General features: G+C 38.5%; 1 protein-coding gene across 1 annotated transcript in view; it reads left to right on the forward strand.

Annotated features, from left to right (window-relative positions):
- Positions 1–26326, forward strand: part of LOC126143530 (uncharacterized) — an 82422-nt gene that overhangs the window by 21805 nt on the left and 34291 nt on the right. The window contains exons 2-4 of the mRNA XM_049915436.1: positions 11233–11402; positions 13982–14044; positions 21651–21831. Coding sequence (XP_049771393.1) covers positions 11233–11402; positions 13982–14044; positions 21651–21831 — 414 coding nt within the window. The remainder of the gene's footprint in view (positions 1–11232; positions 11403–13981; positions 14045–21650; positions 21832–26326) is intronic.

The raw sequence follows: 26326 nt of genomic DNA on the forward strand, positions 1-26326 counted from the left end.
ACTGCTTGAAAGCCGACAGTCGCTTGACACCACTACACCAGACACGCACAACCTGGTAAAGACAAGCACTAAAGCACTGTTTGCCTCTCAGTCGTCAATAAGTAACGTGCAGGATAACCACCCTGGGATGATTAATAAGTAAATGGACATACACTACTGGTCATTAAAATTGCTACACCAAGAAGAATTGCAGATGATAAACGGGTATTCATTGGATAATTGTATTATACTAAAACTGACATGTGATTACATTTTCACGCAATTTGGGTGCATAGATCCTGAGAAATCGGTACCCAGAACAACCACCTTTGGCCGTAATAACGGCCTTGATACGCCTGGGCATTGATAAACCGCAATCGCAACGGACTAGAATCCGACCTTTATCAAAGTCGGAAACGTGATGGTACGCATTTCTCCTCCTTACACGAGGCATTACAACAACGTTTCACCAGGCAACGCCGGTCAGCTGCTGTTTGTGTATGAGAAATCGGTCGGAAACTTTCCTCATGTCAGCACGTTGTAGGTGTCGCCACCGGCACCAACTTTGTGTGGATGCTCTGAAAACCTAAATCATTTGCATATCACAGCATCTTCTTCCTGTCGATTAAATTTCGCGTCTGTAGCACGTCATCTTCGTGGTATAGCAATTTTAATGGCCATTAGTGTGTTATGGTTTTTCAAACACGTTTGTGATTAAAGGATATTAATTGTCTGGTTTACACACTTCAGAGCGAGATACGGTATTAAGTAATTTTGTAAAGGGTAACTAACAGAGTGAAAGATACCAGTAAACCCACGATACCGTAAAGAAGCGAACTCCCGTGCATAAAAAAGTTTCATAGGTCTGACTGCTTTACAAATGAGTTCATGTTTTAAATATTTGGCCTTTAAGCGTGTAAGTGAGGATAGCTTTAGAAAAGATTTGAAAGTATGCTTAAGGTTTGTTGGAAGTCGCTAACTACTCTCATTATGAAACACTGGATGAATGTGGTCTGGGTAATTTGCACTCCATTTCAAGCAAAAGCAGTTTTCCACTGAGCACAATGCTAATGACGTGGCATCTCCTTAACTACGTGTCACACAGTGATATAATTTTGCAGGTACATTGACTGGTATGTGGAATACTTTCTGCAAAGTGAGATGCGAATAGAGTTTTCAGTAAAGAAGTAATACATTAAAATGTCATGCCTGATGTTAAACTTCTACTGCGCACTATTTCTAAACAAAAGCTAGTTGTCGCGCGTCTAAATATCTATGACGTCCTATCTCCTGAACTGTATATCGTACTGTGATTTAATTTTGCAGGTACATTTAGTGGTACTTGTCTACAAATTGTGTTGTGAGTGTAGACGGTAGTAAAGAAGTAATAACTTTCCGTCATGTCTGATGCTAAAGTTGCACGGCATGAACAGCGAAAATGTAGTAGGCGATAAGCTTCTTTCATCATTTTACGGCGGATGTCAGTGAGAAAAGGTTTCATAAGCGTTCGATACTATGTGTACAGTTTTTTGGAAGTCGCTAAGCGCTCTGGTTCTCAATTACTAAAACTAAACTTCGCCCGAACAGGCCATGCAGTACAGCTTAAATTGGAGCTCCATGAGGCCCCCACTGTCACCGCAAAGCAACAGTTTGGAACTAAAAGAATAATGTATAATGGCAACATAAATAGACCAAACTGCATGCTAGCACATATAAAATGGTTTGAAAATAATAGCTTTTCATATGATAGCTTTGCTGCTGACTTCTGTTACTGCTTTGATACCACATGCCCAGTTGTAATCACAAAAATGAAACAAACAAAAAATATAAACAAAAATATTTGGGTAAAGCTAGGGAAAAATTAAAACTACTCCACAGAGCAATGCTGAATAATAGAGAGATTCCTGAGCTAAAGGAAGCTTTCAAAATATATCAAGCACACTATAAAGACTTAGTCACACAGACCAGGAGCAACTATGTTGCAAATAAGCTTCAAAACTCACACAACGTAACTGCTGGTATCTGGGCAGTCATAAACGGTTTTAGAACCTGCAATGACAAATCCTGTATGGACTTTACTATTAACCACAATGGCATGCTCATAAAAGACCAACTGGAAATTGTAAATACTTATAATGAATATTTCCGTAGGGGAAGCCATAAATGACAAACATAAAAACATGCACTACAGTTTTAAAGGTAATACATGTGACCATATTAGATATCTAGCCCCCACAAACTGTGCAGAAATAATGGTCATCATTAGCTCTCTAAAACCCTCTAATTCAGCTGGGCATGATGGCCTAAATATTAATGTTTTAAAAGCCTGTAGCCAAAATGTCTCTGTACCTCTGTCTGTAGCAGTCAACAATATAATAGAATCAGGCACCTTTCCAGACAGACTAAAAATAGCACAGGTAACACCCATTTTTAAGAAAAGTGACAACAACAAAATAGAAAACTACAGACCAGTCTCAATCCTTCCTGTCTTTTCCAAAATAGTTGAGATAGTTATATACAACAGGATTAGAAACTTTCTTAACAAACACAACCTGATGTTTGAAAATCAAAATGGATTCCTAAAAGGTAAATCAATTAGCACTGCAGCTGCTCAACTAATTGAAGAGGTGTTAGGAGTATCGAAAGCAAGGAACGTGTGGCAGGTGTATACCTAGACCTGGAAAAAGCCTTTGATTGTGTGAATGTTGACATGCTATGAGACAATCTATGGAACATGGGCATTGGAGGAGCTGCTTATGACCTAATAAAGTGTTATATGAGCAATAGAAAACAGTTTGTTCTGCTTAAAACGGAAAGTGGTGTCTACAAATCAGAGATCACTTGCATAAAATATGGCGTGCCCCAGGGCTTAGTGTTGGGCCTCCTTCTGTTCTTGATCTATGTAAATGATATTAAATACTGTACTATAAATTCCAAAATTGTTCTGTATGCCAATGACATGTCCGTTGTGTGTAAAAAGGAATCATGTAATGAACTAGAGGCCAAGTGTAATAATGTGACAAAAGAAATTGTTCAGTTTTTTAATGAAAGCCACTTAAATGTAAGCACCAGTAAAACATGTTTGATGGAGTTTAACAAAAGTAGTTTGAATAATGAAATTAAATTGTACATTGGCAATGAATTGGTAAAGAAAGAGTCCAGTGTAAAATTCCTTGGCATAACAATCCAAAGCAACCTGAAATTGGACACACATATTGACTCCCTAGCAACTAAGTTGTCAAAAAATATATTTGCAATCTGTACTATTAACAAGTTCTATAAAGATACTGTAGTCCTAAAGATTGCATACCATGCTCTTTTCTCCTTTCACTTAAACTACAGTATTGAAATTTGGGGGGCAACAACCTAAGCTAATCTAGAAAAGCTACTCATTCTTCAAAAAAGGGGTGTGAGAATAATCTGTGGAGCAAAATATAGGGAATCTTGTGGCAACTTGTTTCCAAAAACAGAGGTGTTAACTGTTATAAACACATACATTCTAAAAGCCATACTGCTTGTGAAAAGACTGCACCCAAACACTTATTCATATTTCCACCAATACAATACTAGAAATAAGGAAAGATTTTACATTGGCAGCCACAGAACAGCACTTTACGAAAAGGGGCCTCAGTATGCAGGTATAAAATTAGCTAATGCACTGCTTAGTGCAGTCGTGGCTCTTCCTACAATTAAACTGAAACATCACCTTAAGAAATTTTTAGTAAAACACCCTTTCTATGCATTATAAGAGTACCATACTTATATGAAGAACAACAAATGCTTTGTGAAATTATGTGAATAGAAATCAGTATACATCTTATTGTAATTTTGTTGTAAATTAATGACGTATTCAGAAGAATGTCTCTTGTGTATTGTACAAATAACTTTAATCATTACTGTTTCTTTGTACATGTGCAGTGTACCATTCGATGTTGAATAAAGCTATTATTATTATTATTATTATTATTATTATTATGAAGACTCAGTGGTACCGACTGGCTGCCATGTTATCCTCAGCCCACATGCATCATATGGAGGGGTATGTGGTCAGCACACTACTCTCCCAGCTGTATGTCAGTTTACGAGACCAGCACCGCTACTTTCAGTCAAGTAGCTCCTCAGTTTGCCTCACAAGGACTGAGTGCACCCTGCTTGCCAACAGCACTCGGCAGACCATATGGTCACACATCCAGCTCCCTAGCCCAGCGTGATAGAGCTTAACTTCGGTAATCTGACCAGAACCGGTGTTACCACTGCGGTATGGCCGTTGTCGCCATTCTCACTTACTGGATGACTAAAATAGGGTACTTGCACGCAGTCAATCATGCTACCTTAAGACCAACACACAGTTTGCAACTGTAATACTCACAGGTCAGCACTTCACATAATCTGTGAGCAGTTTAACACAATTTTTCAAATGGCAACACAGTGAAGTAGCATACTTCAATAGGTGGACAAAAACATGCGAACACCACAGCCACAACACATTACCATGCCTGTTGTCATGTAGGAAAACCATTGGCATTCAAAACAGCTTCCAGTCACCTCGGAATGGATAATACAGGTCCGGTATGGTTTTTAAGAGAATATCGTACCATTTGTCCTGAAAAATAGTGACAACTTTAGGCAGTGATGATGAAGCTAAATAGTGATTGTGCACCCTTCTCTCTAAAGTAGACCACAAAGATCTGGTGACTGTGGTGCCCAGGGGAGATGTGAGAGTTCATTTTCATGCTCACAAAACCAGTCCTGAGCTATTCGCCACAGTCTTCTTCAATGATCTTCCCTCATGATCATTCAACACACGCTTTTGTCCTCACTGTGACTTAGCAGATGATGTATTTCCCTTTGCCCTTTATGCAGTATAAAACTTCGATACAGTGTCTCTTGAAACACCAAACACTCCAGCTCCCTTGGTTACAGAAACACTCATCATACTATCACCAACTATTTTCCCACGTTTGAGTTTACTTAGCTCTGACATGATGTACTGACAACAACACAGAACACTGTTCTAACCATGACTGACACTTGCAGTGTATTGAGGGCCTTGCACAGATGCCATTCATGGACAAATACAACAGCATGACATGCAGGCTTGGCTAGCATCTGCATTTATGTTCAAGGATGCATTTCTCATTGTGTTTCAATATTTTTAGTCCAATCTCTACACTTTACGCTATAACTCCACAATCATGACTTACGACAACTAAATGATTTTTACATACTGAATGCTTGCTAGCCACTGACTGTGGTTTTAGGGACGATGTCTGAAAACCCCAGTTGGCCCAAAAAGTTTCAAGACTGGATTAATAGAAAAAACAGAGAACAGTTAAGATGGCAACTACAACATTTTAGACGTTCTATTTAGTCTCCCCTCAGTTGACTACAACAAACAGAACATTCATACCACCATGTGAAACTGTCAGAAAAGTCCTTCTTAGGGATACTGTTCAACTTGCATACCACATTGGCTTCAATGTCAGTTATGACTTCAAAGCATTGATGCTTCATGTGAATTGCTACATTTTGTCATACTTTGGTAGGTTGGTGTTGATAACACCAGGTCTTGTCACCTGTGATGCTTTTTTACAGAATAGAGTTGCTCACATCTTGCAATTCAGCCAAGTCATGGCAGGCATCCATTCATCATTGTTTTTGTTTTGGAGTCAAAGTGTGCCTGTCCAAGTTTGCGCACATTTTTCTCTGCTTCAAAACATTCTGAAGAATATATTGAGCACTTGATTGATAGACATTGCTCCATTGCAATTCATGATACAACATTGTTGACATATTGTGGCTGCATATCCACTATTGAATGCTGCCTGCTCAGTCACTTAGTTATAGTACTTGTTCCATAGATCAAATTCACGATAAATGTTATGATGTGGAATGTGTCAACAGAACAAACATAGAACACTTATATGCAACTAAGTAAAAAATAAACAATAATTATTATATTGTTGCATACTGGAGTCCACAGCTCGTGGTCATGTGGTAGCGTTCTCGCTTCCCACGCCCGGGTTCCCGGGATCGATTCCTGGCGGGGTCAGGGATTTTGTCTGCCTCGTGATGACTGGGTGTTGTGTGATGTCCTTAGGTTAGTTAGGTTTAAGTAGTTCTAAGTTCTAGGGGACTGATGACCATAGATGTTAAGTCCCATAGTGCTCAGAGCCATTTGAACCATTTTTTTTTGCATACTGGCCATTTATGGTATTGTTATAAGTAATTATCTCTACACAAAACAGAAAACCCTTTAATCTACATTCGAAGATATTTTTGCTATCTGCCAGACATTTTATGTCGATGGGTATATTGTCAAAGAGTTTAATAACTGCATATTTGTTGCTTTCTGTGGCAGAGCTAGATTTAATAAAGGGTAATGCAGATCATTTTTCCCTCTAGTGCTGCAAATACGAATATCTCTGTTACTCTCAAACTCAGATGGATTGTTGATAACAGATTATATAAGTGAATAAATGTACTGTGAGGCCATGGTTAATATTCCCAGCTGCTTAATCCTCATTATTAAACCCTCACAAAATTTACAAACACAGTAGAGTGTAACACGACATTTTGTACTTAATTTGGTACATTGCATGCTATTGGAGAGCTCATACTGGTAATTAGCTAACGAATAACCCATAAATTGACTACCTTTAATAAAATGTGGAGTAGTAAACTTTATGATAGTTTAGTAGCAATGTAACATCCCCCCCCCCTTTCAGTGTTCTAGGATTAGAGGGACACCTGCAAGATGTATGTGTATGAACTCCACACATAATTCTAATTATCTTCTTTTGTGCGATGAATACTTTTAGCCTAACTGAGGAGTTGCCATACAATATTATTCCATAAGACATCAGTGAACAAAAATATGCAAAATATAGTAACTTACATACTTCTATATCCCCAAAGCTGCTTGGTCTAATGCACATTTGTTGTTTACAGTTGTCAGTTCAAGCTGCTACTATACAGTAGCTGTGTCAATGTTGCTTATATGCCAGGAATAAAAAGATGCACATATTACAGAAATCCTGACAAGGCAAGGGACTGTACCATATAATTTCAGACATTAACATTAAAAAACAGACAAAGAGAAAGTTTCAAAGATACAATAGATTTTTTTAATCAGAATCTGTATAATTTAAAAATGGTGCTACTTCACTACAGGGAAGTTTTAATATGCTCAGGGGTTCCCAAGATTTGCCAAGCATTTTCCAGACAAGGCCTGCCATTAGTGAAATTTTCTAACTGGAATAATTTATAAACTGTCAGATTGTTTCAATAAGAGTATACATTTTTTGGAGTAGAAAAATCAGGGCTACAAAATTATACCAGTGGATTTTGGAAAGTTTTTTAAAATCAGGATATTCTGGAAAACAAACATTTTGAATATGAGTAACTTTTGGAATATTAAGTTTTCAGAAATTGTAAAACATTTGCTTGAATGAGAAGAATAAGAGCTTTCAAATAAACGAAGTCAATTTTAAAACAATTTCTATCAGGATTGAATTTTTATGAGCTCATTGTTTTCAAGTATAGTAAATTATGATTATTTCTTTAAATAAAATGTTCCTGTATGAACTCCTTACACTACTGACATCAACAGACTGTAAATTATACTGTGTATAACAAAATTTAATGAAATACAAATTTCGTAATTTCCTGTAGCTCCCTATACGTTGTTGTGTCTATATGCATTATTAATGAAAACGGTTTCTAAAAGAAAAAAATAATTAATATTAGCAGCAAGAGTGGTATAAGATCATGGAGAATAAGCCACCTTTGTCTATTATTGGCTGCAGACTGTGCCTGACGTTATTTGATGTGTACATTGAGCAAGCTGTGAAGGAAACCAAGGAGAAATTTGTAACAGGACTTAAAATTCAGGGAGAGGAATTTAAAATTTTGAGATTTTCCAATAACACAGAAGTTCTGTCAGAGACAGCAAAGGCCTTGGAAGAATAGCTGAACAGAATAGGCAGCAGTTTGGTTAAAGGTTATAAGATGAACATGAACAAAAGCAAAACAAGAGTAATGGAATACAGTCAGATTAAATGAGGTGATGGTGAGGGAATTATTTTAGTAAATGAGACACTAATAGTAGTAGGTGAGTTTTGTTATTTGTGCAGAAAAATAACTAATGATGACCAAAGTAGGGAGGATATAAAGTCCAAACTGGCAATAGCAAGAAAGCATTTCTGAAGAAGTGAAATGTTTTAAAATCAAATATAAATGTTAGGAGGTCTTTTCTAGAGGTATTTGTTTGGAGTGCAGCCTAGTATGGAAGTGAAATGTGGATGACAAACAGTTCAGTCTAAAAATTAAAAAAAAAAATTTTTTAAAAAAAGTGAAATGTGGTATAACAGGGGAGTACTGAAGATTAGATGAGAAGATACTGAACGAAATTGGGGAGGAAAAAAAATGACAGAGCTTGACTAAAATAGGGAATCAGTTTGATAGGTATCATGGAATTGTCAGTTTGGTAATGGAGGGAAGTGTGGAGGGTAAAAATTCTATATGGGTATCAAGGCTTGACAACAGCAAGGAGGTTCAAATGGTCGTAAGTTGCAGTAGTTGTGCACAGATGAAGAGCCTTGCACAGGATAGATTGGTGTGGGATGAGGCATCAAACCTGTCCTTGAAGTAACAACTGCAAAACAACAACCACTACCAATACCATCAACTTAGCTGTGGTCCAAAGTTGGTAATTCATGTTCTTTAATTGCTTTCGTGCAGCTACCACACCTAACCCTTTATTTTTCTTGTGTGCAGTTTGTTGCATTTTAGTGCACTGTTTGTAATGAACAGATATAATTAATGTAAATTGTCTCCCTTGGCTGCTTAATAAAGCTATCATATCATAAATGGCTTGCCCAAAGTGGGCCTAACAAGGAACACTACAAAATTTGACATAATGTAAAATAGTCCTTAAACATTGGTAGGAAACTGCACTGGGATTCAGTTTCTGAGCCATCCATTGCAAAGAACAGTGTTGTTAGATAGGCAAAACAATGCAAAAGCCATTATTTGACCTCAGCTACTTCTGCGGCAGCTAGCATCTGCAGGCTTGCAGCCAGTGAGACTCTGATGATACTATACATTAAACATCTTCCAGTATAGGATCTGTAAGTGTTAATACCTCACAACAGAATTCCGTTCACCATGAGTTGATTAGGTCGGCAAAAGGACATAAAATCAGCCTGATTTCCAGACTGTGTCAATGGCAACAAGCTGCCACTTGTGATCTAATGGCATCTTCTCATGTTGTATCATTCATATGACCTAGTATCAATTGCAGAGTTTCCAACATTTTACATTATTGCTTAGCCTAAAATGTAATGATTATTTATGAAGTGACCAAGACCAGTGAGGTCATTTGGGATTCACACTGTACAGAACTTAGAGGCATGTGGTATGGATCATATCACTGATCATAACCCACTGTCAAGTCATTCATCAGTCTTGTTGACAAGGAGGCCCAGAAATAATTTAGATGTATTTGGATAGAGAAAGAATTGGATCACAGGCTCCATTTACAGGGTGTTTCAAAAATGACCGGTATATTTGAAACGGCAATAAAAACTAAATGAGCAGCGATAGAAATACACCGTTTGTTGCAATATGCTTGGGACAACAGTACATTTTCAGGCAGACAAACTTTCGAAATTACAGTAGTTACAATTTTCAACAACAGATGGCGCTGCGGTCTGGGAAACTCTATAGTACAATATTTTCCACATATCCACCATGCGTAGCAATAATATGGCGTAGTCTCTGAATGAAATTACCCGAAACCTTTGACAATGTGTCTGGCGGAATGGCTTCACATGCAGATGAGGTGTATTGCTTCAGCTGTTCAATTGTTTCTGGATTCTGGCGGTACACCTGGTCTTTCAAGTGTCCCCACAGAAAGAAGTCACAGGGGTTCATGTCTGGCGAATAGGGAGGCCAATCCCCGCTGCCTCCTGTATGTTTCGGATAGCCCAAAGCAATCACACGATCATCGAAATATTCATTCAGGAAATTAAAGACGTCGGCCGTGCGATGTGGCCGGGCACCATCTTGCATAAACCACGAGGTGTTCACAGTGTCGTCTAAGGCAGTTTGTACCGCCACAAATTCACGAAGAATGTCCAGATAGCGTGATGCAGTAATCGTTTCGGATCTGAAAAATGGGCCAATGATTCCTTTGGAAGAAATGGCGGCCCAGACCAGTACTTTTTGAGGATGCAGGGACGATGGGACTGCAACATGGGGCTTTTCGGTTCCCCATATGCACCAGTTCTGTTTATTGACGAAGCCGTCCAGGTAAAAATAAGCTTCGTCAGTAAACCAAATGCTGCCCACATGCATATCGCCGTCATCAATCCTGTGCACTATATCGTTAGCGAATGTCTCTCGTGCAGCAATGGTAGCGGCACTGAGGGGTTGCCGCGTTTGAATTTTGTATGGATAGAGGTATAAACTCTGGCGCATGAGACGATACGTGGACGTTGGCGTCATTTGGACTGCAGCTGCAACACAGCGAACGGAAACCCGAGGCCACTGTTGGATCACCTGCTGCACTAGCTGCGCGTTGCCCTCTGTGGTTGCCGTATGCGGTCGCCCTACCTTTCCAGCACGTTCATCCGTCATGTTCCCAGTCCGTTGAAATTTTTCAAACAGATCCTTTATTGTATCGCTTTACGGTCCTTTGGTTACATTAAACCTCCGTTGAAATCTTCGTCTTGTTGCAACAACACTGTGTTCTATTTGGTGGAATTCCAACACCAGAAAAATCCTCTGTTCTAAGGAATAAACCATGTTGTCTACAGCACACTTGCACGTTGTGAACAGCACACGCTTACAGCAGAAAGACGACGTACAGAATGGCGCACCCACAGACTGCGTTGTCTTCTATATCTTTCACATCACTTGCAGCGCCATCTGTTGTTGAAAATTGTAGCTACTGTAATTTCGAAAGTTTGTCCGCCTGAAAATGTACTGTTGTCCCAAGCATATTGCAACAAACGGTGTATTTCTATCGCTGCTCGTTTAGTTTTTATTGCTGTTTCAAATATACTGGTCATTTTTGAAACACCCTGTATGTCCATGTATTATAAAATTTGTTTTTAAATTGTCAGCTGAGAAAATTGATAAACTGAGAAACAATTTCATTACATTCATATTTGAAATAGTCAATTAAATGCCTTCATCTCTGTAGTTTACAACTATGAATAAAGCTAAATATTTTCTGCTCTGTTTCAGCTCTGCCACATTCCTGCTGGCTCCGAAAATATGTTTTCCTCTGCACAGCATGTGGAGGACTGTCTGTACTCTTGGGAATACTGTTTCTCACAGTATACTTCATGCTACGATCATACACTTCTTCACTGAATTACTTTGAAACTGTACCAACTTATGTACCAGCAACTATGGTAAGATGTAATTGAATGTGTATATAAATTTTTATCTGTCACATGGGTCCAGTTTGATCATAACATATGAGTGGAAGAATTTCACTAATAAATCAAATTTTAAACTAAAAAATAACATATGAACACAGTTTGTAGAGACAATTTAGACTGAGGTGACAAAAGTCATGAGATACCTCCTATTATCATGATGGATTTCCTTTTGCCCAGTGTAGTGCAGCAGCTCAGTGTGTCATGGACTCAACAAGTTGTTGGAAGTTCCCTGCAGATATATTATGCCATGCAACCTCTACAGCCATACATAATAGTAACAGTGTTGCCATTGCAGAATGTTGTGCACAATGTGACCTCTCGATTATGTCCCATAAATGTCTGATGGTATTCATGTTGGATGATCTGGGTGGTCAAACCATTCACTCAAATTGTCCAGAATGTTCCCCAAACCAATCACAAACAATTGTGACCTGGTGACATGAAACTGTTGTTTGAGAATGTGAAGTCAATGAGTGACTGTGAATGGTCTCCAAGTAGACAAACATAATCATTTCCAGTCAATGACTCGTTCAGTTGGACTAGAGGACCCAGTCCATTCCATGTAAATACAGCCCAAACCATTATGGAGTCACCACCAGCTCACACAGTGCCTTGTTGGCAACTTGGGTCTGTGGTCAAGGGTCTGCACCACACTCAAACTGTACCATCAGTTCTTACCAACTGAAATTGGAACTCATCTGACCAGGCCATAGTTTTCCAGTCATCAAGGGTCCAATGACATGGTCATGAGCCGAGGTGGGGCAGTGCAGGAAATGTCATGCTGTTAGCAAAGGCATTCGTGTCAGTTTTCTGCTGTCATAGCCCATTAACAGCAAATTTTGTCACATTGTCCTAACAGATAAGTTTGTCATATGTCCCATATTGATTTCTGTGGTTTTTTCACACAGTGTTGCTTGTCTGTTAGACTGATAACTCTGTGAAAGTGCTGCTGCTCTTGGTCATTAAGTGAGGGCTGTTGGACTGTGTGTTGTCCATGGTCAGAGGTAATGCCTGAAATTTGGTATTCTTGACACACTGTTGACACTGTGAATCTCAGAAAATTGAATTTCTTAATTAATACCAAACTGGAATATCCCATCCATCTAGGTCCAATTACCATTCTGTGTTCAAAGTCTGCTAATTCCTGTTGCATGGCCATAATGACATGGGAAGCCTTTTCACATGAATTAGCTGAGTACAAATGACATCTCTGCCCTTTTATACCTTGTGTACATTATACTGTCACCACTTGAATATGTACATGTCGCTATCCCATGAATTTTGTCACCCCAGCATATGTTAGGTACTTCAGTTCACAAAAAAATTTTTAAAAATTCAAATCTTGATTTTCTCAACAGTGTTAAATGTCCTTGTTCATCTGCAGTTCCATGGAAAACACATTTTGAGGAACAATTTTTGTAACTAGTGAACACACAATGTATTCACACCACATTCTGAGGTCCTGTTTTATTTAGTACTAATTCCACATGTCCTGGATTTTTATCATTTACCAAAACTAGTTAGACCTTTCCTTTTCGTTCTCATTGTATTTTGATAGTATGAGATCTGAGAGCAGTTCTTTTGACAAACATTACAAAATAAAGAAGAAGCATATTACAAAAGCATAGCATTTCACAGAATTATTGATTTGCAGCAACACAAGAATCTTAACACTTAAATATGTTCTGCTGGTGGGATTTTATTTGGAAAACATATTATAGTAAGCATTACTTATGTCTTGACAGCTGGATGTTCCCATATAACAGGAAAAAGTATTAACTTGTTTTTCAAGTCTTCAGTTGCAATGAGATGCCTTCCTTGTATTTAACACTAACAAAAAGCAAATTACTCAATGCTTTAACATACATTTTCAAAAACTATGATGACAACTAAAGGAAAATGTTTATGGATAACAAAATGAAGTGCTGCCAAAAGTATTATACTGCAATAACCAGTATAGTTGAGATTCTTCAGGTGGGACATCTCTCCATTTGAAAATGATTAAATAACATGATAAAAGACAAAAAACAGAATATAAGATGAGAAATTAAGTCTCAGAAACTTCTAGGTTATTATTTTTTGGTACATTTCACAGATTGAACCTATAATCTGAAATACTGGCTACAGTTATGTTTCTTTATGCAAATGATTTAATTATTTTTTGTTAGATAACCTAATGTTTTAGTAGTGGCTGCAAGTGTCCATGGTCAAAACATATAATTAAGATTGAGAATTATAAGACCTGTTTCTTCTAAGGATATTATTTGAAGCTATTTTTTCATATGAACTGAGAATTTAGTGATAATTTATTTATACAATTTTTGTCACTTGATTATGATTAGTGGAAAGTACACACAGAAAGTGTGTATTGATTCAATCATACATCAATTTCTTCATGTTTATTTTTGTTGGTAGGTTCTTTCACTGTAGAGAACACTAATTCATTAAATTTTAGATGACTGGTTACAGCACATTTAAAATAACAGGAATATCACTTCATGCATAATGCAATACAACTAAAACAAGCTTCCTCTCTTATTTCTTTCCAGCTCATTGTCACTGGATTAATTGTGATGTGTTTGGCAAGTAGGAAGAATCGTTACGAATACCTGGTAAGCAAAACACTGCACTGAAGTCCTTAAATGGCAGGGAACTTTTCCTCCTTAGCACCAGTTATTTGTATTAGAAACTCTTTAGTACTACTTAGGGAATATTATTAAGTGTACATAAAGGTACTTATAAATGTACATTATTTATATTGATCTGCCTAAAGCTGTGAGTGATTGCAAACATACAAATGGAGCCTGTGCACATGCAGGCACATGCATGTATGCATGAGCACATTCACCCAAACCTATTTTGCATTATATGTGAGTGTGCTGCATTCTGTATAAGAATGAAAGTTGGAAACTTGAGTTACATTGTTCAGCATTTTTGTACTGGTCTTCCCAGTACTAATATGTTTCACTAAAAGATGAGTAGTTGGCACCATAACATAATTTGTAATTGTTTGTATCCCATCCTGGTTTTCTGTTATTGTGCTAATGTGTATGATTATAATTGTTTCATCAAGTCTTTTAACCACAAGAATTTCCTAGTGGAAAAAATGTGGCCTTTCAAATTCTGACAATTCTACGAAAATCATGTCATTTCTGCTTCAGTTTAACAATAATGAACAGCTCCCATTATATTTGCAATGCTAGTGACATGGATACATGAGTAGTTAACTAAAGAGGCTATAGCAGCAATTTATTGATGATATAGGGAATGCACAAACAAGTGTAGCCACTATGTGAAGTACTGGTACTAATAAAAAATATTTGTCTTTAAATGCTAATAATTAAATAACTGGGGAATCTCTCATTGTTGTCTTCATTTGTATTGTGAGCTACACACAGAATAAATTCCAATTTTATGATACTACTGACAAGGGAACATGGCCTCATTTTTTGTGGAGAAAAAAGTGCCCCTGCAAGATATCAGCCCCCAGCAGTTGACCCCATGCAAAAAGTTGGGCCATAGTTTTGATACTATGTAGTTATCATGTGTAGTTATCATGGCTGTCAGCGTGTCTGTGCAGTGTGATGCATGTGTGGTGTGATTTTTATGTTTATAAACTTTGTGCTGTTAAAACAATTTTTGCGCTAGCTTCCAGGAGTGCAGAATTCCTATTATGTTTCCTATGTTCTGTTTATTCTCAGACCTATGGAAGTTTTATGTTTTGTGTACACTCTTTCTTCGACAAAGAATTATCATTGTCTTGGGTCATTTTAGTTATGGTAAACAGAGCAGTTTTGTTCATTCCTGACTAGCACATATATCTGCATTCATGATGCTCACGAGTTTCACTGTTTTGTCCAGTTTCAACAATGAACAAAGTTATTATTACTTCAGAATGAAGGTGTCATTTTTACAAATTAATCATAACTCTATGTGAGATTTACAGTTGGATTGGCAGGATCACAGCTCAATGGCTAAAGTGATGACCCCAAAATGATATGCCTGCATAATGCATGAATTTAATATGTTACTATCAAAGGTAATTCATGAGATGGTGGAATGCTTGGTAGTGATGAATCCCCCTGTGTTAAGACACACAGCATGAATGCTGCCCTTCTGGTCTCACAATCCAGCCCTCTGATTCACACAAGTTGAAGCTAGCTTCTTCTACTTGGGTATCACTGTGGAGTCTGTGAAGTTCACATTGGTCATAAGTCAACTCAACCACTGGTATGTCACTGAGATGCAGGATGTAATTACCACACTGCCTGAAAGCAATTCATATGACTGGCTGAAGACATAGTTAATCAGAAAGTATCACCTTCACTAGAAGAATGCCTCCATCAGGTTTTAACACAAGAGGGCATTGTGGACCACAAACCATCCCAGTACCTGCAGAGTAAGATCAATGCTGGTACAGATCCAGACAGCTTGCTATGAACTATTTGGAATAGCTGTTTGCTGTCTCCAATTAAGGGGATTATAGCATCTGAGTTAGATATGTCTCCAGATGTAGTGGTGGACCTAGTGGATACAGTACAAGATGCTATGTCTGCGGCACCCGTCAGTATGATAACCATTCAGTGCACAAGCACATGAACAACTGCATCGTATGTAGACTATGATGCACTGACAGCTAAAGTGGACGTGTTGACCCAGCACATGAGTCAATAATTGTCTCAGTGTGATGCAAGTAGTGATTGAGGCTGGCCAAGTCACTGAGGATGCTCAAGTGGCAGGCCATCATCCACCACTTCGGCACCAGTGACTGAACCACAACAAGAAATTTGTTGGTATCATAGTAAATTTGGGAAACAGGTGTGCTACTGTATGTAGGTACCTCATCTGATCTATGCTGCAGCACCTGTTCAAAACTGCCCAATGAACAGGTTTGAAATATTTAGTGGACACAGGGTCCAATCTGTGCATCTGCTCCTGTACACCCGTGTACCACGATACGCCCTTGTAGGCAGCCAGTGTCATTCTTTATGTGTTTGATTGGGTATGAGAATGATCAACATTGCTATAATTACTAGCGAAATGCATAGATTCAGACTACTGAATGGAAATTTTAAGATTTACGAAAGATTACATATGAAATGAAATTTTGACAGAAAATTTTTGCCAGATTGCTACACTACTAGGCCCCAGTTATACAGTCCCTGGTTAGCAGCCACTTAAGTTCTATTCTCAGAATAGCATGGAAATGTGTTGTATGAACACATATTAAAAAAGTAAAAAAATAAAAAAATGGAGAATAAATGCAGGATAACTAAACTGATGACTCTGGCAGGGTTAGTGAAGCTAACCAGAGAATAAGTTTTGACAATGGCAGGAATATTACAGAATCACACAAATTGTATGGAAGAATTATGACAATTCCAAATTTATATAAAATTTTGTAATACTACTTTTTGATCTCATGCTTGATAAACTGGAGCATATGAATGAAATCTGAAACTGTTTCCTAACATAAAACGTTTTGCTTGTAGTAGGTCTGTTAAGCATTTGATATTCGTACTTCATGAATTATATTCTATCATGTTATTTATGTAAATACAGTAGATAAAAATGACCATTTGTTCTGAAACAGTTTCGCTTATTTGGCATGTGTTACAATTGCTGCAATATTAGAAAGGCCTACTTCATTTTATCTAGCAACACTGAGAAAATAGACATAATCAAATTGAGAAACCACACCTGTCTTGGGTACTATTTGTATTAACAGCTTTTTCAGTATTAGACAATGACATTTTGATTTTTCATGTAGAAAAGTGTTTGACAAATGTTGATGAGATAATAGGTTCTTTCACAGAAAGGAAAGCATGCTGTATAAAGCTGTAGCAAGATTACAGAGAGAGAAAATGCTGGGACATAAGGATTCAAAAAATGTCTACTGCCTTACCTGTCTCTTGTCTTTGCTGGTTTAATCTTTCCTATGAGGGTTGCCAGGAAGTAATACACGGCATTTTTTTTTTTCTCACCCAAAAACGATGCTAGAAATGCAAAACATTAGGTACGTCTTATTTAAAGTCTCCTGAATGAGTGGACCAAGCTTTCATCACTACTGACAAATAGTGTAGCTGCTACAGTTTCAAAATGGCATCTGTAGGTGATGTATGTTACAAGCAATGTGCCATCATTGAAGTTCTCACTGCAGAGAAAGAAACTGTGGGTAATATTCACAAACACTTGTGCAAAATCTATGGAGAATCTGCTGTTGACAGAAGTACAGTTAGTCACTGGGCATGAGGTTGAGATCATCAGAAGGCAGTTTGTCAGAGCCCCACAATTTGCAATGGTTGGGGAGACCATCTACGTCCATCACACCTGACATGTTGCTGCAAGCCCTTGGACTTCCACTTGCTTTGGCCATTAAAGGATGCCATTTGTGGAAGACATTTTGAGGTTGATGAGGAGGTGATTCACACAGTGAAGCACGGGCTCCACCACCAGGACAAGGATTGGTACCGACAAGGCATAGATGCCCTTGTTTTGCGCTTGAGAAAGGCTATAGAATGGGAAGGAGATTACGTGGAAAAATAGAGTGTGTAGATAAAACATCATTCTTTCATATATGTAGTTCTCATTACATTCAATAAAGAATTGTTGAAGAAAAAAATCCGTTCATTACATTGTGGGCAACACTCATATACTAAATTTTATGGCACTCAAAACAGAAAGTTGTTAGCTAACAGCCAATAAAGAAAGCAAAGTTTCTGAAGATTTCTTACTCTCCTGGTTACAAATAATCCCACCCAGTATTAATTATGAGTTTTTTTTAAGGGGGTTAGAATGTCAGACCAGTCAATGGGAGCAGGAGAGGCACCATAGGACATTTTAATTTCCACTGTCCTGAATATAGGTTTCATGGCTTCCATTACAAAATATACATGCTTGAATTCCACAGAGTGAAATACAGTGATGTGAGATAGAAGAATGTTGTGTGAAGAGGCATGACACTGCACTTTGGCACACTTAAGACTAAATAACATCTTCCATTTTCTCGAACATATATGTTTTATATATCAAACTCTTCAGGAAGAAGTGGGCTACAAAGTGAACATGATTTTGAAAAATCAAATTTTTGTTAAATTTTGATGTCCTATCTCAAACACTCGAGGGGAAAGGGGGGAGGGGGGGAGGTACCACTATCAAGTTTTTGCCCTGTTCTGAAATATACTAGATCTGTGGCTGCTGTCACATGCAACAAAAATGCAAGAACCTGTAACAATAGTGCTCACATGTCATAAATCCAAAGGAAACACAGCAATTTCATTGACAGACCACATGACTGCTGTATTCCTAATTACTAATGAACATGCTTTATGGAATGATTCACAGTTATTTCACTATAAAGAGTTTCCAACAGTAATACTATTTTACATGGAAATTGTTTGTGATCAAATATTATTAAGCAACATGAATAAAAAACATTTTTACAAATTTTCTATGTCAATAACTTGCTGCAACTAAGAAAGTAATCTCATATAGCCTTTGGAAACTGAATTATCCACACCAAAAATTCACTATTATAACTATTAGGAGGCAAAACCACAACCTAATGGTCTGTCTCTTCATAACAGTTTATGTTGAACTGAGCTTTGTAAAGTCTGCAAATAGTAAACTAGAAAATGATGGCCTACATCAAAGCTCACATCATTCAATGTAAGACAGACACTGATCCTGGTGTTATCCTAGATTGTTATAAAATTATATTTACCATATGCTTGTTACATAAGTTCTGCCGGTAGTGTCTGTAAAACAACCTGGGAAATAATGTATAAAGACTGTAGGAAAAGCAATATCATAAACACAACAGCACAGTACTAAAAGCAAATGATGAAATAATAAATGGCCTGAAAGAAAGTTGTAAGAAATTCATACAAAAGTGCAGTATAATGGGCACAGATTAAGTACATGACTTCACACCCAATTTTGAAATTTTTTTGGCATCATTAGTCTTCTGACTGGTTTGATGCAGCCTGTGAGGGATTCCAATCCTTCACTAATCTCTTGATATCAGGCTAACACTTGCACCCTATGTCCTCAATTATTTGTTGGCTGTATTCAAATCTCTGTCTTCCCCTACAGTTTTTACCCTCTACAGCTCCCTCTAGTACCATGAAGGTTATTTCCTGATGTTGTAATACATGTCCTGCTAATGTGTCCCTTATTCTTGTCAATGTTTTCCATATGTTCCTTCCTTCATTGATTCTGTGGAGAACCTCCTCATTTTTTATTTTATCAGTCCACCGAATTCTCAACATTCCACTCTAGCACCACATCTCAAATCCTTTGATTTTCTCCTGTTCTGGTTTTCCCATTGCCCATAGTTCTCTACCATACAATTCTGTGCTCCAAATGTACATCCTCAGAAATTTCTTCCTCAATATTTGATACCAGTAGATTTCTCTTGGCCAGGTATGCTCTCTTTGCCTGTACTAATCTGCTTCCTATGTCTTCCTTGTTTTGTCTGTGTTGGTTAATTTTGGTTCCAAGATAGCAGAATTCCTTAACTTCATCTACTTCATGATCATCAATTTTGATGTTAAGTTTCATGCTATTCTCATTCCTGCTACATCTCATTACCTTTGTCTTTTCCTGGTTTACTCTTAATCCATATTCTGTACTCATTAAACTGTTCATTCAGTTCAACAGATCCAGTAATCTTTCTTCATTTTTACTGAGGCTAGAAATATCATCAGGGAATCTTATCACTGATACATTTTATCCTTAATTTTAACCAACTCTTGAACTTTTCTTTTATTTCTATAACTGCTTCTTCATTGTATAGATTAATACCTGCATATCTGTCTTACACCATTTTTAATCCAAGCACTTCATTCTTGGTCTTCCAGTCTTAATTTTCCCTCTTGGTTCTTGTACATACTGTGTATTACCCACCTTTCCCTAAAGCTTGCTCCTGTTTTTCTCAGAATTGTAAATATATTGCACCATTTTCTTCCAGTCTTAATGTTCCCTCTTGGTTCTTGTACATACTGTGTGTTACCCACCTTTCCCTAAAGCTTACTCCTGTTTTTCTCAGAATTGTAAATATATTGCACCATTTTCTAGATTGATGACCCTATAAGCATGCCTTGATTTTCCTTTAGTCTTGCTTCCATTATCAACTGCTCTGTCAGAAGGCTTCTGTGGTTCCTTTACCTTTCTTAAAGCCAAACTGATCATCATATAATGAATCCTTGATTTTCTTTTCCATTCTTCTGCATAATGTCGTCAGCAGCTTGTAAAAATCAGCTGTTAGTTGATGGTGTGATAGTTCTTGCACTTATCTGCACTTGATATCTTTGGCACTTTGTGAATGATATTTTTTCTGAAAACCTAATGGTATGTTGCCAGTTTCATAGATTCTACACACCAACTTGAGTAGGCTTGTCCCCCAGTGATGCCTTACAGTCAAACATCTAATTTTGGAATTTCTGTCTGACCATGACATAGTCCAGCTGGAACCTTCCCATGTCTCTGAATCTTTTCCATGTATACCTCTTCCTCTTGTGATTTTTGAACACAATATTCATTATTATGAACTGAAATTTATTGCAGTACTCAATTGGTTTTATCCTCTCTCATTCCTAGTGCCAAGCCCATATTCTCCCATAACCCTTTCTTCTATTTCTTCCCTTGCAACTGCTTTCCAATCTCCATGGACTATCAGATTTTCATCTTCCTTTACTTAATGAATTATCCATTCAAAATCGTCATATACTTTCTCTCTCTCTCTCTCTCTCTCTCTCTCTCTCTCTCTCTCTCTCTCTCTCTCTCTCTCTCTTCATCTGTGGCTTGTGACATTGCTCTGTACACTGGAGCTACCACTGTTGGCACTGTCTTGCTGTCAAATCTGATGACAACAACCCTATCACTGAACTCTTCAAACTTGAGATCCACAAACATTTGAAATGATGATAATAGATAAAATCTACACATAAATACTTAGTTTTTTTTGTCACTGTTACTTACAAATACTTTTACCTGTGGCTGTTATTAAGTGTGTGTTATTGCACATCTTGAATTACTTCATTTACAAATGGAAGGCAGTATGCTGAAAGAGTTGTTGCTGAAAGGTATATGAGAGTTAAAAAATGTAATACATTTTGTTATACCCTTAGGAGTCCCCTAACAGCCCTCTCCTACCTGTTGTATCCTTTCTTATAATGAAATACAACCTGTAATTTACAAACTGTTGTTTTGTTTTAGATCAAGCTGTGTGGGATATGTTGTTTAGTTGGCGGTGTGCTGTGTATTGTGGTGACCATTAGCACAACAGTTATACATATGAGTAGGCTCCAAACTCTACGTGAATGTATGTACACACAAAAGACACAGACCTGCACATGCTATTCTGCTTTGCTACAGTCATCAGACAAAATGGAGGAAGGTGGGTTCCTTGAGTTTATCCAATATTTTAAATTTTTTGTATTTGATTGAGTAACATTTTATTAAAATTAAATAAAAATTTTTAAATGGTTTTTGAGCTTAAGAAGCTATATAATCAATTCTTAAGGTTTATTTGTATACACATTGTCCATTATGTGCAACTTTTTTTTTTTTGGGGGGGGGGGGGGGGGGAGGACTCTTCTCTTGTTCAAAAAAATCTGCATCATCCAGAAAAGAACGAGTAGAATCATTGTTAGACTGAGTCCAAGAATATCTTGTCACAAATTATTTCAGCAGTTGTGGATGCATACCATTGCTTGTTTTCTCTCATGTGCTTTTTTCTGTATCCAGAAATATTCACCACATACAAGAATGACATGTACTATGAATCTGAAAGAAGTATTAAGTACACTGGCACCGAAATTTTCATCTCTCTTACCACAGAAATGAAATGCTTGAGAAACAAGTGATTTATTTTCTAACCAAAATTACAGCATTTCCTACAGTTCACTTTTGCTACCTTGTCAAAGTATTTGTAAATGTAATCTTATAAAATGAATAAATATCTTAAATGGTATTGCATTTATAAGTGCTAATATAAGTATTATATAGGAAATTTTGGGATTGCTCATTCATTTATTTCTGTGTCCAGTTGGCATTTCCAGAACACAGTAATTCTGATGGCCTTGATATTTGCCTTGATCAAGTCTTGCATTGTGCAAGGTTCTTCCAGTAGAGGGCATATGAGCAAGTGATCCAGATCTTGTGTTGTTCTGCTCTTGCAGGGCATGTCTCCACCACCTGGAAGGATGCCCCATTTTCACATTTTCGTCTGTCATTGGGGAACATCCACCTTAAGATGACTGTGTGATTTCCAAACAGATCATTTCCTGGGGCCAGCTCTTCCTTTGCAGGGTTATCCAGTGGCAGATTGCTCTTTCAACTGGTGATACAGCTAGACTCAGGTGTTCGCTAGAGTGGCTGTGTCCAAGTGATGAAGCTCTTTCTAGTTTTCAATCGACAGACTGCAGCTTGATGATCATGCAGTGGATGATGGATATCATTGACCTGCTTTGCCCTCTCAACATTGCAGCAACAGCCCTTCTGACAGAGGGAGGAAACTATTCCAACAATCCTTGAACATATTCTGGGTTCAAATATAATAAATTTTCCTGAGGCTGAGAAGATCATGTCCACAAATCAGCATGGCTTTAGATAGCATCACACATGCAAAACTCAGCTTGGCCTTTTCTCACATGATATACTGAGAACTATGGAAGAAAGGCAAAGGGGAGAGACCATATTTCTAGATTTCCAAAAGGCACTTGACATGGTGGCCTATTGCAGGCTGTTAATGAAGGTATGAATAATGAGTGGCTTGAAGACTTCTTAAGCAATAGAACCCAGTATATTGTCCTCAATGGTGAGTGTTCACCAGATAGAAGGATATTGTCAGGAGTGCCTCAGGGAAGTGTCATAGGACCGCTGTTCTTCTCTATATACGTAAATGATTTAGCAGATGGGGTGGGCAGCTATCTGTGGTTGTTTGCTGATGATGCTGTGGTGTATGGTAAGGTGTTGAAGTTGAGTGACTGTAAGAGGATACAAGACAACTTAGACAATATTTCTAGTTGGTGTGATGAATGCCAGGTATCTCTGATTGTAGAAAAACTAAGTTAATGAGGAGGAGTAGGAACAACAAACACTTGATATTCAGCTAAAGCATTAGCAATGTCCTGCTTGACCCGGTCACCTCGTTTAAATATATGAGTGTAACATTGCAAAGCAATATGAAATTGAACAAGCATGTGAGAAATGTGGTGGGGAAGGTAAATGATCAGCTTCAGTTTATTGGGAGAATTTTAGGAAAGTAGGGTTTATCTGTAAAGTAGACTGCACTTGAGGAAAGCTATAGAGAAAATTTAGAGAACTGGCATTTGAAGTTGACTGCCAAATGATTCAACTGCCGCCAACATACTTTGCACATAAGGACAATGAAGTTAAGATATGAAAAATTAAGGCTCATACGGAGGCATATAAACAGTTGTTTTTCCTTCACTCTGGTTCAAATGGCTCTGAGCACTATGGGACTTAACATCAGAGGTCATCAGTCCCCTAGAACTTAGAACTACGTAGACCTAACTAACCTAAGGACATCACACACATCCATGCCCGAGGCAGGATTCGAACCTGCGACCGCAGCAGCAGTGCGGCTCCAGACTGAAGCACCTAGAACCCCTTCACTCTGACTGCAAGTGGAACAGGAAAGAAAATGACCAGTAGTGGCACACAGTACCCTCTGTTGTGCACCATACAGTGGCTTGGCACATACTCATCTAATGCATATTGTACGATGGTTTTGAACTTTGTCCACTGATCCTCAACATTATCTGTACTAGAGACAAAACTTTTGTGTTGAGCCATCAGGTACTCTGTAATCTGCTCTTAGTCACTTTTGCTAAACAGAAAAATCTTCCTACCTTTTTTAACATTTCTATTTACGGCTGAAATCGTCAATGCAGTAACTGCTTTATGATTGCTGATTCCCTGTTCTGCATTATCTGTTTCAAATAGTTCGGGTCTGTTTGTCACCAGAAGGTCTAATATGTTATCGCTACGAGTCAGGTCTCTGTTTAACTGTACAAGGTAGTTTTCAGATAAAGCATTTAAAAAAATTCACTGGATTCTTTGTCCCTGCCACCCGTTATGAACGTTTGAGTCTCCCAGTCTATATCCGGCAAATTAAAATCTCCACCCAGAACTATAACATGGTGGAGAAATTTACTCGAAATATTTTCCAAATTATCCTTCAGGTACTCAGCCACAACAGCTGCTGAGCCAGGGGGCCTGTAGAGACATCCAATTACCATGTCTTAGCCTGCTTTAACCGTGACATTCACCCAAATTATTTCACATTTCGGATCTCCGTCAATTTCCTTCGATACTATTGCACTTCTCATCGCTATAAACACACCTCCTCCTTCACCGTCCAGCCTGTCTCTGCGGTATACATTCCAATCTGAGTTTAGAATTTCATTACTGTTCACATCTGATTTCAGCCAACTTTCTGTCCCTAGTACTATGTGGGCATTGTGACTGTTTATTAATGAGAGCAGTTCTGTGACCTTTCTATAGATGCTCCTGCAGTTTGCTATTACCACATTAATATTGTTATTCCCTGTTGCATTTTCCTTACTCCTACCTTGCCACGTCTCAGGAGGCGTCTTGTCAGGCCTAGGGAGGGAATTCTCTAACCTAAAAAACCCACATGTGCACTCCACACGTACTTCGCTACCCTTTTAGCTACTTCCTGTGTGTAGTGCATGCCTGACCTATTCAGGGGGACCTTACATTTCTCCACCCGATAGCGGAGGTCGAGAAATTTGCACCCCAGATCTCCGCAGAATCGTCTGAGCCTCTGGCTTAAGCCTTCCACTCAGCTCCAAACTAGAGGACTGCAACCAGTTCTGGGAATGATACTACAAATAGTTAGCTCAGATTCCACCCCGCGAGTGAGGCTTTCCGCCTTCACCAACTCCACCAACCGTCTGTATGAACTGCGGATGACCTCTGGACCTAGACGGAAGGAGTCATTGGTGCCGACATGAACAACAATTTGCAGTCGGGTGCACCCAGTGCTCTCTATCGCTGCCGGCAGGGCCTCCTCCACATCTCAGATGAGACCCCCCCAACAAGCAGACAGAGTGAACACTGGCCTTCTTCCCCGACCTTTCCGCTATTTCCCTAAGGGGCTCCATCACCCGCCTAATGTTGGAGCTCCAAATCACTAATAAACCCCTCCCCCTGTGTGCCTGCTTGGACCTTGCTGAAGGAGCGGCCACATGTCCACTCACAGGCAGAGCGTGCGATGCCACACGGCCAGCCTCCACATTGACCCTCCGCCTCGTGCGCCGCTAATGCCGCTGAAGCCGCCACTCCCGTTGGGGAGAGGGTGGCCCAACCATGCCCGGTACCCGCGAAGATGTCTCGACAGCATGGACAGTGGGTGAAGCATGTAACACCTGGGGTGTACCATGTGATGCACCAGACTCCCCACTGCCGCTACACTCCAAGGCAGCAGCCTGAAGATGGCTGACTGTGGCCATCAACATGTTCAGCTGTTCACAAACAGTGGCCAGCTCCTCCTGCGTCCGTACACAGCAGTCACACATCCTATCCATCCTAAGAAATCAATTTACTGTTGAGAGTTAATCAACTTTTAACTAGACTGCTAATTCACTAAAGGCAGTTGATAGTTGACTAAACTGTGGTTACTAGACACTTCTTATAGAAAACAATGAAAATAGCACTACCTGTCTCTGGACTGTATTCAAAACAAACACTAGCACTACTGGCTGACTAAAGGGACTCTCTCTGACTGTATTCAAAATGAACACGAAATCTACCGAACACTATCACTAGCACTCAACAATTAAAGCTTCCTAGAAGCAAAAACACACGGAAGAAGAAGTGACAAGTAAGAAAAATACAGTTAA

The sequence above is a fragment of the Schistocerca cancellata genome, unplaced genomic scaffold (assembly GCF_023864275.1).
Source record: "Schistocerca cancellata isolate TAMUIC-IGC-003103 unplaced genomic scaffold, iqSchCanc2.1 HiC_scaffold_823, whole genome shotgun sequence".
In the NCBI taxonomy this organism is placed as follows: Eukaryota; Metazoa; Arthropoda; class Insecta; order Orthoptera; family Acrididae; genus Schistocerca; species Schistocerca cancellata.